The 13,970-nt window shown below is 36.1% G+C and overlaps 1 protein-coding gene across 4 annotated transcripts in view; it reads left to right on the top strand.

Moving 5' to 3' along the window:
- The window catches only part of LOC126825412 (inactive phospholipase C-like protein 2), a 369,332-nt gene that overhangs the window by 259,144 nt on the left and 96,218 nt on the right, over nucleotides 1–13,970 (top strand). The window contains exon 13 of one of the 4 annotated variants that reach the window (XM_050555035.2): nucleotides 105–1,710. The exons of the other annotated variants lie outside the window; for them this stretch is intronic. Coding sequence (XP_050410992.1) covers nucleotides 105–176 — 72 coding nt within the window. The 3' untranslated portion in view covers nucleotides 177–1,710. Of the gene's footprint in view, nucleotides 1–104; nucleotides 1,711–13,970 lie in introns of those variants that run through there. 4 annotated transcript variants of the gene reach the window in all.

Below are 13,970 nucleotides of genomic sequence, written 5' to 3'. Positions count from 1 at the left end.
GCATTGTCCTTGTTTGCATTTCAAATAATATCTTACTCCGTGCTAAACATATTGCTGGCAAATCAAACCTAGTTGCTGATCACTTATCTCGCTTTCAATTTCAGCAATCCAGAATAGCGGCTCCGTGGCTGGATCCAGCACCACAGTTAATCCCTCCAGACTTGATAAAACTTTAAGTGACACTGCTGCTAACCTTATGGATGCTAGTTTATCAACAGCCTCCCAATCATCTTACTGCCGTGCCTGGACCAGATTTTTAGTCTTTTGCACAGACCAACTCTTGGCCCCATCCTTTCCCATTACAACCATTGTAAGCACTAATTTTTGTGCCCACTTTTACGAGCCATTTTTTCCCTCACTTTTGCAGGGTTCTTTCGCCTTGGTGAATTAAATCATCTTTACACATGCAAAATATTCTTTGTGTTGGCAAGATTCAGTTTACATTTCATGCTTCCTCTGTCTCCGCCATTGAGATAGCCATGCATCATTATAAACATAAAACCACATCTTCACCAACTTGATTATTTCTTAATGGCTCATGCACTTCCGAAAGTAACATTACTTGTGCCCCCTGCAATCTTTGGTCATATTTACAAGCTATACCACACTCCTCTGGGCCATTATTTCAATTTGCAGATGGCTCACCCGTATGTTACAATTTTGTCAATGCTAGCTTACACGAACTGGTGACTTTCCTCGGCTTAAATCCAGATCAATTCAAGCTTCACTCCTTTTGTAGTGGAGCTGCTACAACAACAATTATGGCTGGTCTGTCTGAAGACCAAATTCGTGTTTTAGGTCGCTGGAAGAGCTCAGCTGTCCAATCTTATATTAGATTACCTTCTTTATCCGCTTCTATCTAACTTCCCCTGATCAGGGTCAGTTATGCGAGTTGACCTTTAGATTATTGGATTGTTTTTGAAGCTTGGATGTTAGCCTCACACAGAGTTCTAATCAACTTGTATAGTACTAATCAGTTTACTGACTCAAAAACCCACCACCTTCCCTACACCGCCTCATTTCTTGGTAAATAGTGTTATGTGTGCTCCTAGCGTTGCATGTTGGTTTATATTTTAATGCTGCTTATTTGTCCATTTTATTGTTATCTTGTATTACCATGTATACTATTGCCCATTTTATTGTTATTTTGTTTTACCATGTATTCTATGCCCAGTTTATTGTTATTTTGTATTACCATGTATAATGTTATTTATCATTCTATTGCGATGTATACTATAATGTTATTCATCATTACTATATTGGGCCATTTCATGATCATTTCGTTAAGCCCAACACTCATTCAGTATTATTTCCCATAATGTTTTGATATTATCCATTAATTTGGGAATATTACTTGTATCATCCTAATTTAGTTATTTAATAAACGACCATCATTTTATCAAATGACATTTTCACAAACAGCAGTGTTTTTGTTGCTTTTCTGATCTGGAAAAAGACACAAAAAGAAATATACCCTTTAATGTAGCTAGATCTAGAAGGGTCTGCACTATGGCCATACGATCATTCAGATACCACAAAATGGTTTCTAACTTGTACGATTGCAGAGAAATAAACGATTTTCTACATGTCACTTTTCAAGGTTTTTGGTTTATAAAAGCAGCAATTATTATTCGATTTTCATAAAATTTTCACCATGTAATGCCTTATGCCATTTACAATATTATAGAATTAATTTAACATTTTCATTATCCCCGGAAGTGATGTCATTTTGGCAAAAACTGTATTTTTAGCTTCCAAAACAAACATTTTATGGAAGTGAGTTATATTTTTTATTCGTTTAACATTGTGATATTTGACTTCAATGGACATATAGATTGAATCAATACGATCAAAAAGATGTCCAAAAGTTGCTTCTAGCTTCTTCCCTTGTCGAGAAATAACCAACTTTGTCGGGATCACATTTTAAAAAAAATTTCGCATTTTAATTTCCCATTAGAAAGTCAGCTAACTTAGCGATAGGTCAGTAACAAATTTTGTCAGGATCACTTTTTATACGCCCACATTTAAATGTGGTCGTATATTGTCGTCGCCCCCGTCCGTCCGTCTGGTGGTCCGGCATCCACAATTGCTTGTGGATGCTCTAGAGGCCAAAGTTAATATCCGATTGTCTTTTGACATATGTAACACATGTAATGGTAACAGATCTAAATGGAATTGATATGGCTGGATTTGGTTGATTCTGCGTCCATTTTATTTGATGTGTGCAATGCTTATTTGTAAACCTGTTTAATGGTTTCATTGGTACTGGAAGTGACATAAGTTCAAGGGTAACGTGGCACTGGAAGTGACATAAGTTCAAGGTTAACATGGCACCGTTGAAACCTGTCATTACTGCATCGCAGTTCTAGTTTTATATTGTAATTTGGTATTCTAAAATATTTATATTTGATATTGTTATTGTCATGTACATATATGTATTAATAACGCCATAACGTCATCTAATTGTTCACTATCTCATTATTAAATGCCTGATGATCCCCGTAGTGGGTGAAAGTTCGAGCTAAGATGAAATTAGTTTTTGTCCGCCGCCTTTCGAAGAAAGCAGGGGACTATTAAAATGGGTTTGTCCGTCTGTCCATCACAATTTTGGGGACACAATAACTCTCTAATTGAGCTAGAATGTTCAAACTTGGTGTAGGTGTTTATTAGGTCAATGCCTTGATGGAGTTCGAAGATGAGCATTTTCTGATGAGGGTAAGCAAAGATAAGCAATTTGATTGGTTGATGCTTTGGGACACGATAACTTTAGTTCTAATTAAGTGAGGGTGATGAAACTTGGTGTATAGTTTCATTACATCAGTACCTTGACTAAGTTCGATAGGGTACGTAGGGCGATAAGCAATTTGATTGGCTGAGACTTTGGAATACAATAGCTCCTTCTAATTGAGCTAGAATGTTCAAACTTGGTGTAGGTGTTTATTAGATCTATGCCTTGATGTAGTTCGAAGATGAGCATTTTCTGCTTAGGGTAAGCAGAGATAAGCAACTTCATGGATTATGGCCCTTTATTGTACGAAAAATCACATTTTTAGCTTGTGGACCCTATAGAGGTCATAATTCTTATCCGATTTTTAAAAAAACATTTTAATATATCACCGTTCCACCCTAAGGATGGCTGAGTTCGAATTTCGGACCAAAACTGACTGACAAAATGGCCGCCCATCGTTCTCAAATAGCGTAAAAACATGGTATATCAAGGTTGTGGACCCTCTAGAGGTCACAATGTTCTGATTTTGATGAAATTTGGAAGGTAAGTTAATAACCCAAAGATTCTTGGTTCCTCTCAATATTCGTGCTTATCGAATCATAACTTACTGAATTATGGACCCTGAATGTACGAAAAATCGCGCTTTTAGCTTGTGGACCCTAAAGCTGGTTGAGTTAGAATTTTGTAAAAATCGAACCAGAATTGACAGACAAAATGGCCATGCCTCGTAGTCAAATAGCGTAAAAATATGGTATATCAAGGTTGTGGACCCTCTAGAGGTCACAACTTTCTTTTGATTTTGATAAAACTTAAAATGTAAGTTTATAACCCAAAGATCTTGGTTCCTTTCGATATTCACGCATATCGTATAGTAACTTCTAGAATTATGGCCCCTGATTGTATGAAAAATTGCGTTTTTAGCTTGAGGTCCCTCTAGAGGTCTCAATTTTTATCTGATTTAAAAAAAAATGTGTGAATAATCGCGGATACCCAAACTTAACTTCTGGATTATGGTCCCTGATTGTTCAAAAAATGACATTTTTAGCTTATGGATTCTCTACGGTCACAATTTTTTTTTCCGATTTTAAAAACCGTTTAAATAATTCACCATTCCACCTTAATGAAGGTTGAATTCGAATTTCCGGAAAATCGAAATGAAACTGCCCAACAAAATGGCCGCTCTTTGTTCGCAAATTGTGTAAAAAAAACTGTGCAATACAAAGGTTGTCAACCCTCTAGAGGTCACAATTTTTATCCGATTCTGATGAAACTTAAAACATATCTTTATATCCCAAAGATCTCCGTCCCTTTTGATATTTGCGCATTTCAGACCATAACTTTCTGGATTATTGCCCATGATTGTACAAAAAACCCTGTTTGTTTTTATTTTTTTCTCTATCCATCTCTTGCAAAATGTGGGCGTATCCTACCTGGCAGCCGTTGGTTAATTATTGACTCTGTAAAATGACCAAATTAATTACATTGGAAGCTGTATGATAATCAAATAAAGTCTCTTTGGCAATAAAAATGACGGGAAGTGTAAGAATTAATGAGTAATGAGTATTCAACGAGTCAAAACAATATGGCGGATGATACACCTTGTTGTTATTGTAGTATAATATTATATATATATATAGTCAAGCAGTAGTAAGAAGCATTATTTTAATCCTTACAAGTGCCTGTGGAGATGTCATAATTTTTATCCGATTTTGATGAAACTTAAAATATATAGAGGATATTTGTCGTTTTAGAGTGAATAACATATTTTATTTCATCTCTAACCAAGAAAACTTATATTTTCATGAATGCGTAGCATGAGTGAAAATATAAACGTTTTCTTCCTTAGAGATGAAATAAAATATGTTATTCACGACAAAACGACAAATGTTCTATTTATTTTATGATTTTACAATCATTTTAGGTAAAAACAACATGGACTACTTTAGCCAGTGGAATAACACTTTTATTTCACTGATAAAATGCGGTATTCCACTACTGATCATAAAATAAGTGTTTTTATCCGAATGGTCTTGGTTCTTTTTGATAATGGTGCATTTGGAACAGTGATGGGATTTCAAAATTTTTCTTGTTTGACATTTTACCGAAAATAAAGGGGCATATAACTCTTATCGTTATATAAGCAGAAGAATTCATACCACAATTAAAAATCACATGTCAAAAAAATATTCAAATCCCGTGCGTAATAAAAATTCATATTTAATTCCCGTACGGTATTCAATTCATACCACAATTAAAAATCACATGTCAACAAAATATTCAAATCCCGTGCGTAATAAAAATTCATATTTAATTCCCGTACGGTATTCAATTCATACCACAATTAAAAATCACATGTGAACAAAATATTAAAATCCCATATATAATAAAGATAGGTGAACCTCGCTATTTTTTATATTTAATTCCTGTACGGCATTCAAATTTATTTCAGTAACATTCCTACAAAATTAAGCATTTTCGTAATACATTGAATAAAAGCTTGCTGATCCTGCTTCGGCATCAAATTCACAATCGTAATATTCCTTCAAAATTATGCGTCTTCGTTTATACGGCAGCAGGGGGTGTTGGATGGCCGAATAGTTGGCACATGCGTGCTGTATCATAAGACCTGTCATTTAGTCAACTGGCGGGGTTTCGATTCCCCGGTTGTACGTGACAAGGAGTAGGGTCGCCTGTCCAACCTCGTGGGTTTTCTCCGGGTTCTCCGGTTTCCTCCCACTGCTAAAGACCCGTACGCGCAAGCGAATTATTGAAATAAAATTAAACCATATGTTAGTCCCGAAATGACCTAGTTTGTGTCGAGTGGACGTTAAACCCCATTTCTCTCTCTTTATACGGCAGCAAATGAATGCAGAACTTCCGAAATAAGAATAGTTTGTGATGTCAGAACATCGTTTTTATACGCCCACATTTTCATGTAGATGTATTATGCCGTCGCCCCTGTCCGTCCGTCCACAATTGTTTGTGGACTCTCTACAGGTCACAATTCTTATCCGATTTTGACGAAACTTGAAATATAGGTTTATCCCCAAAAGATCTTGGCTGCTTTCGATATTGGCATGTATCGGATCGAAACTTCATGGATTATGGCCCCTGATTGTACGAAAAATCAAGTTTTTAGCTTGTGGACCCTATAGAGGTCACAATTTTTATCCGATTTATTTGAAACTTGAAATTTAAGTTTATAACCTAAAGATCTCGGTTCCTTTCGATGTTCGCGCATATCGGACCGTAACTTTCTGAATTATGGCCCCTGATTGTACGAAAGATCACATTTTTAGCTTGTGGACCCTATAGAGGTCATAATTTTTATCCGATTTAAAAAAACGTATCATTATATCACCGTTACACCCTAAGGATGGCTGAGTTCAAATTGACGGACAAAATGGCCGCCGTTCGTTCTCAAATAGCGTAAAAATATGGTATATCAAGGTTGTGGATCCTATAGAGGTCACAATTTTTATCCGATTTTGTTGAAACTTGAAATGTGTAAAAATATGGTATATCAAGGTTGTGGACACTATGGAGGTCACAATTTTAATCCGATTTGGTTGAAACTTGAAATGTAAGTTTATAACCCAAAGATCTTGGTTCCTTTCGATATTCGCGCCTATCGGACCGTAACTTCCTGAATTATGGCCCCTGATTGTACGAAAAATCGTGTTTTTAGCTTGTGGACTCTATAGAGGTCATAATTTTTATCCGATTTAAAAAAACGTATTATTATATCACCGTTACACCCTAAGGACGATTGAGTTCGAATTTCGTGAAAATCGGCCGAAAACTGACAGATAAAATGGCCGCCCTTCGTTCTCAAATAGCGTAAAAATAGGGTATATCAAAGTTGAGGACCCTATAGAAGTCACAATTTTTATCCGATTTTGTTGAAACTTGAAATGTAAGTTTATAACACAAAGATCTTGGTTCCTTTAGATATTTGCGCATATCGAATTGTAATTTCCTGAATTATGGCCCTTGATTGTAGGAAAAATCACTTTCTTCTTAGCTTGTTCTCTATCCAGCTCTCGAAAATGTGGGCGGATCCTGCCTGGCAGCCGCTGGTTTCTTTATAAAATGTTAACAAAATGTTCAAATCCGTGCGTAACAGAAATAGGAACACCTCACTATTTTTCATATTTATTAATTCCCGTATGGTTATGGTATTCAAATGTATGTCAGTAATATTCCTACAAAATTACATGTCTTGGTTTATACGGCAGCAAATGAAAGAAAGCCGTTCGAAATAATAATACTTTGTGGTGATGACATAGCTAACTTCAGCGTATGGCGTACGTGAGTCATAGCACATAGCTTCATAGTAAGCACTGCCTTATATGTTAAGCAATTTTCGTACGGCAATCGAGATCATGGGAAAGTGCCACTGTGGATGAGAATTTATATATGGAGTCTTAAAAGACATAAAATATATCGCAGACAAAATGACAGTCCATTGATTTAGGGTGTTATATACTCTTACGATATGTGACATCTATGACTAGTTTATAGATGCTGTCGAGGTAAACGCGTGGATTAAAATTATAATCACTCTTATTGGATTGATGAATAGTCCGACAATGGTGTAGCAATGACTTCTGTTTAAGATTAGATTGATAAATTGTCCGACAAAGGATTAAGTCAGTCAATCATGGCAGATTATGTAGTTAATCAAGGTAGGTGTATAGACGGTATAACATGATAAATACGTTGATCACTTAATTACCTAATCAATCCAGCCTATTATCAACGATAATCGGGTTGAGTGGTAGTTATACACTCAGTACACTATATTAATTTTGGAATTTTGAATATTATTCCCAATGTCTTGATGTCCGATGGGGAATAATCCCGATCGGACAATTTTGGGCGTTTGAAAAATAGCTTCCCATCCCTGATTTGGAACCATAACTTCCTGGATTATGGCCACAGATAGTACGAAATGTCAATAATTTAGCTTGTGGACCCTCTAGTGGTAGCAATTTTTTTTTTTTTTTTTTTTTAAACCATTCAAATATTTATCACCGTTAAATCATAATTATGGTTGAGTTTGAATGTCGAGAAAATCGTACTGAAACTTCCCGTCAAAATGGACACTCCCCTTTCAACAAATAGTGTAAAAGCAATGTTGTGGATCCTCTACAGGCCACAATTTTTATGTGCCAACATTTTCATGTGGACGTATATTGTTGTCGCCCTTGTCCGTCAAGACGTCTGCAATTTGTTTGTGGACACTGTACAGGTCACTATTTTTATCCGATTTTGACGAAACTTGAAATATAGGTTTATCTCCCAAAGATCTTGGTTTCTTTCGATATTGGCATGTATTGGACCATAACTTAATGGATTATGGCCCCTTATTGTACGAAAAATTACGTTTTTAGAGGTCACAATTTTCATACGCCCAGTCCGTCCGGCATCCACAATTGCTTCTGGACGAACTAGAGGCTAAAGATAAAATCCGATTGACTTTAAATTGATACACAGTGTTTAAGGTGATGAGACGAAGAAACCTATTAATTTTCAGTGATTTCAGATAATTACTTCAGAGTTATGGCCCTTGATCACTTTGAAAATTCTTGTGGACGCTCTAGAGGCTAAAGTTAATATCCCATTGACTTTAAATTTATACACAGTGTTTAAGGTCATGAGACGAAGAATCCTATTGATTTTCAGCGATTTCTGATAATTACTGCCAGAGTTATGACCCTTGATCACTTTGAAAAATCTTGTGACACTCTAGAGGCTAAAGTTATCATCTGATTGACTTCAGATTGATACACACAGTTTAAGGTCTTGAGACGAACAAGTATACATGTATTGATTTTCAATGAATTTTGATAACTTGAACAGCTAAATCTATGATATTAAATGTTTCGTATACTAAACGTTAGCATGGGACAAAACTTTCTAAAAACCAAACAAATTCTAATAATTTTCTGATAATTACTTAATGAGTTGTTGCTCTTAATCAGATTTTAGTGTATTATAAATGTTTCATTACCGAAAAAAGTAAAAATATGTGATAACTCTTGTTGACTGCCCGGACGATTTAGCTGTTGTGGGCGTATGTTTCGTTGCCTGGCAACCTATCTTTATCTGTTGAAATTTGAAATGTAAGTTTATAACCCAAAGATCTTGGTTCCTTTCGATATTCGCGCATGTCGAGCTGTCATAATTTTATTCCGTTTGAATACCTCACCGTTACACCTTAATGACGGTTGATTTCGAATTTCGTGAAAATCAGACCAAAACTGCCGGACAAAATGGCTGCCACTCGTACGCAAACAAGTGTAAAAATATGGTATATCAAAGTTGTGGACTCTCTAGAGATCTTGGTTACACCGTAATTATGGTTGAGTTTGAATTTCATGAAAACTGACAGACAAAATGGCTGCCCCTCGTACACAAATGGTGTAAATATGTGATATATCAGGGCATTAGGGACTGGGTATCGTCCAGAATTTACGAAAAAAGGAAAGAAACTCCGCTTATCATCTAGAATGAAGTGAAAAATTTTTGAACAGACAACTTCCGGTATAACTGGAAATTGTTGTTTTCGGGCAAAATTTGACCTATTCCGACCAATTTTTAACCCTAATTTCAAAACCCTCCTACCCGAAATGTTGTGTCTCTAAATTTTTGATATTGGTCAGGTATGATAGGCCAAGTAGTTGACTTAAAATCTGGCAGTTGTTGGGAATGAATGATTCGTGTGGAAGTTTCTGTGAGTGATCTTAAAACGTCTGTAGCTACTCTTTGCAGGTCTGGCATAGAATTGCTTGGTGTGGTTGTGAAGGGTATTCCTCAAAGTAAATGTCAGAAGAAAAAAACTGACTGCAACGCAACCCACTAGAGTGCTGAAATATTCTGAAAAAGTGTAAAAACGATTTTTTCCACGCAATTCGTCTTTTCACTGATGACCGACTACAGACTTCAAAAGTTCAAATGACTGTTGATTATCAACATTATTACTATATTTTGTTACTTGAACGTTCCTCGTACCAAATATACTATCTTGGTTAAAAAATCATGAAGTTTTTGTGACAAAATGGGACGTTCACGGTCATCGTAGGAAAGGGGCGTAACTGGTGTATAATTTGCAGGATCAGACAGCGATTATTCTGATCTATATTCAGTAGTTGGTAGCACGAACGTGCATAAATGTATGGGCTGGCATGACAAGCTTTTATATCGGCACAATTTAACCAAAGCAGCAACACTTTAAAAAAAAAAAAAAAACATAAGAAGAAACATTTAGAAGTTTTCATGTAGGGGCATTTGATGTCTGGTATTGAAATCTCTGAAGGCGAAGATGACATAGATCACAACAAGATTTACGACACTCCAAGATAATATTGACCACATGTGCCGACCTCCTACATATACCTACATTCGAGCAGAAGTGCTCACTTACTTAGATTCCTATGTTCGAGTGCAAATGCTCTCTGACCTTCCTTCAAGTTTTTCGACCCCAGAGTACTGTTTTGTTTTGTACTACTGGTTTTGGCCTATGTCCTCTTCTCCTCCAGGGATTTCAATATGGAATGTATGGTAGTCTTCTGATTTTCAATGACTCTCCATAAAACTTCCAAATGTTTTTATACAACGAACAGCTCCTAAAATCGGGTCTGATTCCTAAAATATTTTTTACCAAAATACCCCATTTGGTACAAGGAACGAGAAAAGGTGATAATCAGCGGGTGACTGGGCATGCCAACCCACTAATCCTGTGCTTGTTTTGTAGTCATCTTGCTGGTGGTGTTAAACCCTGTTACAAGCGCGAACACATACATTCCTCAGAAACACTTCAAATCTTCAAGCCATGGGCGACTGTTTGTGATCGTGGACATGGTTCTCTTTCTCTACATCACGGCTCGGTTGTCTGGTTCTCCACGGAATATTTCCAGCCGCAAGAAAATACTGAAGATGCTGCTGTGAACCTTCCGCAGCTATTGACACTGTAGTTATCTTTACCATATCATATATTCATATAAAATGATTTATTCTGTGTAAATTGCATGAAACTTGTCCCTTGTTTTGAGATCATAAGGTCTGTCATTGAGTTAAGTGGCGTGACAGCTTGCAGGTGACATGGTGTAATGTTGTTTGTCCAACCTCATGGATTTTCTCTGTTCGCTCAAGCAAATTATTGCAGTAAAATTGTACCATATGTTAGTCACAAAATGACCTAGTTTGTGTCGAGTGGACCTTAAACTCGATTTCTTTCTCGTAAGTCAATATCATCCTTGCTAACGACTGAATGGAATATATTATCTTTGTAAAGATATCCATAGATATGCATCACCATATGTTAGTTTCATAATGACCTAGTTTGTGTCCAGTGGACACTAAATCTTATTGTACCCTGTTTCTCTCATGTCTAAATCATCCTTGCTAACAACTAAATGGAATATATTATCATTGTAACAATGTTTATACATATATCTTATCTGGGGTATTGACAAACACAACATTTTATCCTATTTTTTGGTGTTTTTAATTCATTTCTCCTGTTTTTACTTTGCCTGGTGTGGTCATTTTTATTTTTTGTTTTGTTCGTAGGAAGGTTGCTAGTTGTGGGTAACATTCAAATATTGTTCCAGCCCCTGCAAAGGGCGAGCTATAGCATCTCAAACTTTTGTTTTCATTAAATTCAATTTTCAGAGAGTGGTGGGTATCCGGCCAGTAGCAAGATATCATTAGCAGTAGAAACTTAAAACTCCTGTGTGTAGGAGGCACCTGAGTGGTCCTACTAATGTCCAAAATTTTGTTTGTCCAAATCAATTATTGTCCAAATAGCAGATCATCCAAATTTGGTTCCAAAATTGCCCATTTTTTGCTTATTTTTCTATAAAAATTTATTTTTCCAATTTTTGAGGTCGGTATCAACTGAACCAATCTAATATTTTGTTCGGATGAATCTGGGTACTAACCCATCTCACAGAAAAAATTTGGTCAAAATCCCTGACCCAAGGTCTTGTCACCACCTGCATGGTGCTCTCGCGGACACGCTCTTAATAACAACAAGAGAAAAATAGAAATTGTCAGTACATTCCCTTGTTTTTATTCATTCTATACTTAATAAAAACATGGTAATGGACCAAACATGGACCAAAACTACCGGACAAAATGGCTGCCGCTTGTAGTACGCGAATAGTGTAAAAATATGGTATATCAAGGTTGTGGACCCTGTAGAGGTCACAATTTTAATCCGATTTTGATGAAACTTGAAATGCATGATTATAACCCAAAGATCTTGGTTCCTATTGATATTTGCACATTAGTGTTGAAAATCGGATCGAGATTTGTGATCTGAATACTTTTGTTTGCTATATTCGGAAACATGAAATTCTTGAACAAAATCACATATACTCATAATTTCTTCCATATTTCAATGTTTATGAGTGTCTGTGTATGCCAAGTATGAAATCTTACTTTCGATTTGCAAATCGTTTGAGCCACGAAGAAAAAAACATGCCTACCTTTAGCCGCAATTATTAAGACTATCCATGATATCCTAAAAAATCAATGAGGTGAATAAATTTGTGTATAACTACTCCTGTAATCCGCGGCCCTCCCACTTATCATTTTTGCTCAACACGAATGAAAAAAGTAAAATAAAAACATCTAACATTTATTCCGCCAAGGTCGTTTGCCTCATTCTGATAATCTACTGCTATTGAACCAATCAGTAAGTGAGAATATACGTGACCTAGGTCGTTATGAATAAATTTCATTGCGGGAAGTCTAAACAAAGTGTTAACTTGTATCTTGTAAACCCAAAAAGTAGCTTCTATCTAGCGTAAACGAGCGCGAGAAATGAATGAATACTTTTTTATTTAGACTACAGTTTTCGTTACACTGCATTAATATTTTTATTAGTTACTATCGCTAATATTAACATTTATGCTCAAAGCTGCGTACCTGATCAATAGCATTGGGGAAAATTTCAAAGTAATCAGATGTAAAAATTGCTAAATGTAGAGCATACAGAATGTCAGAAGACTGTAACGGATAGTAAAATGATTCGGATAACCCTTGTTTTGTATCCGTTAACGGATATCCAAATAGTGTTTGTAAACAATACGCGGATTAGGTTTTAGACTTGAATGTGAGGTATCCCGAATGTTAGTGTGTAAACTGAAAAGTGTTTTGTGTGCAATATATGTGTATATAGTTTGTAGAGGAACTTTTCATGTATTTGGAAATTAAATATTATAATGACCCTGCTTGTTTTTCTTTTGTATTTATACACCCACATTTTCATGTGGACGTATATTGTCGTCGACCCCGTCCGTCCACAATTGTTTGTGAACAGTCTACAGGTCACAATTTTTATCCGATTTCAATGAAACTTGAAATATAGGTTTATCACCCTAAGATCTCGGTTCCTTTCGATGTTGGCATGTATCAGACTGTAACTTCATGGATTATGGCCCCTGATTGTACGAAAAATCACGTTTTTAGCTTGTGAACACTGTAGAGGCCACAATTTTTAGTCGATTTAGTTCAAACTTGAAATGTATGCTTATAACCCAAAGATCTCGGTTCATTTCGATATTCGCGCATATCGGAACGTAACTTCCTGAATTATGGCCCCTGATTGTACGAAAAATCGCGTTTTTAGCTTGTGGACCCTATAGAGGTCATAATTTTTATCCCATTTAAAAAAAACGTTTTATTATATCACCGTTACACCCTAAGGACGGCTGAGTTCGAATTTCATGAAAATGCACCCAAAACTGACAGACGAAATGGCCGCCCTTCATTCTCAAATAGCGTAAAAATATGGTATATCAAGGTTGTGGACCCTATAGAGGTCACAATTTTTATCTGATTTTGTTGAAACTTAAAATGTAAGTTTATAACCCAAAGATCTCGGTTCCTTTCGATATTCGCACATATCGGAATGTAACTTCCTGAATTATAGCCCCTGATTGTACGAAAAATCGCGTTTTTAGCTTGTGGACCCTATAGAGGTCATAATTTTTATCCCATTTAAAAAAAACGTTTTATTATATCACCGTTACACCCTAAGGACGGCTGAGTTCGAATTTCGTGAAAATCGGCCCAAAACTGACAGACAAAAAGGCCGCCGTTTGTTCTCAAATAGAGTAAAAATATGGTATATCAAGGTTGTGGACCGTATAGAGGTCACAATTTTAATTCTATTTTGAAATGTAAGTTTATAACCCAAAGATCTTGGTTCCTTTCGGTATTCGCGCAT

The sequence above is a fragment of the Patella vulgata genome, chromosome 6 (assembly GCF_932274485.2).
Source record: "Patella vulgata chromosome 6, xgPatVulg1.2, whole genome shotgun sequence".
NCBI lineage: Eukaryota > Metazoa > Mollusca > Gastropoda > Patellidae > Patella > Patella vulgata.
Note: the sequence above shows the minus strand (reverse complement) of the source record. Positions and strands in the feature narration are given on the sequence as shown.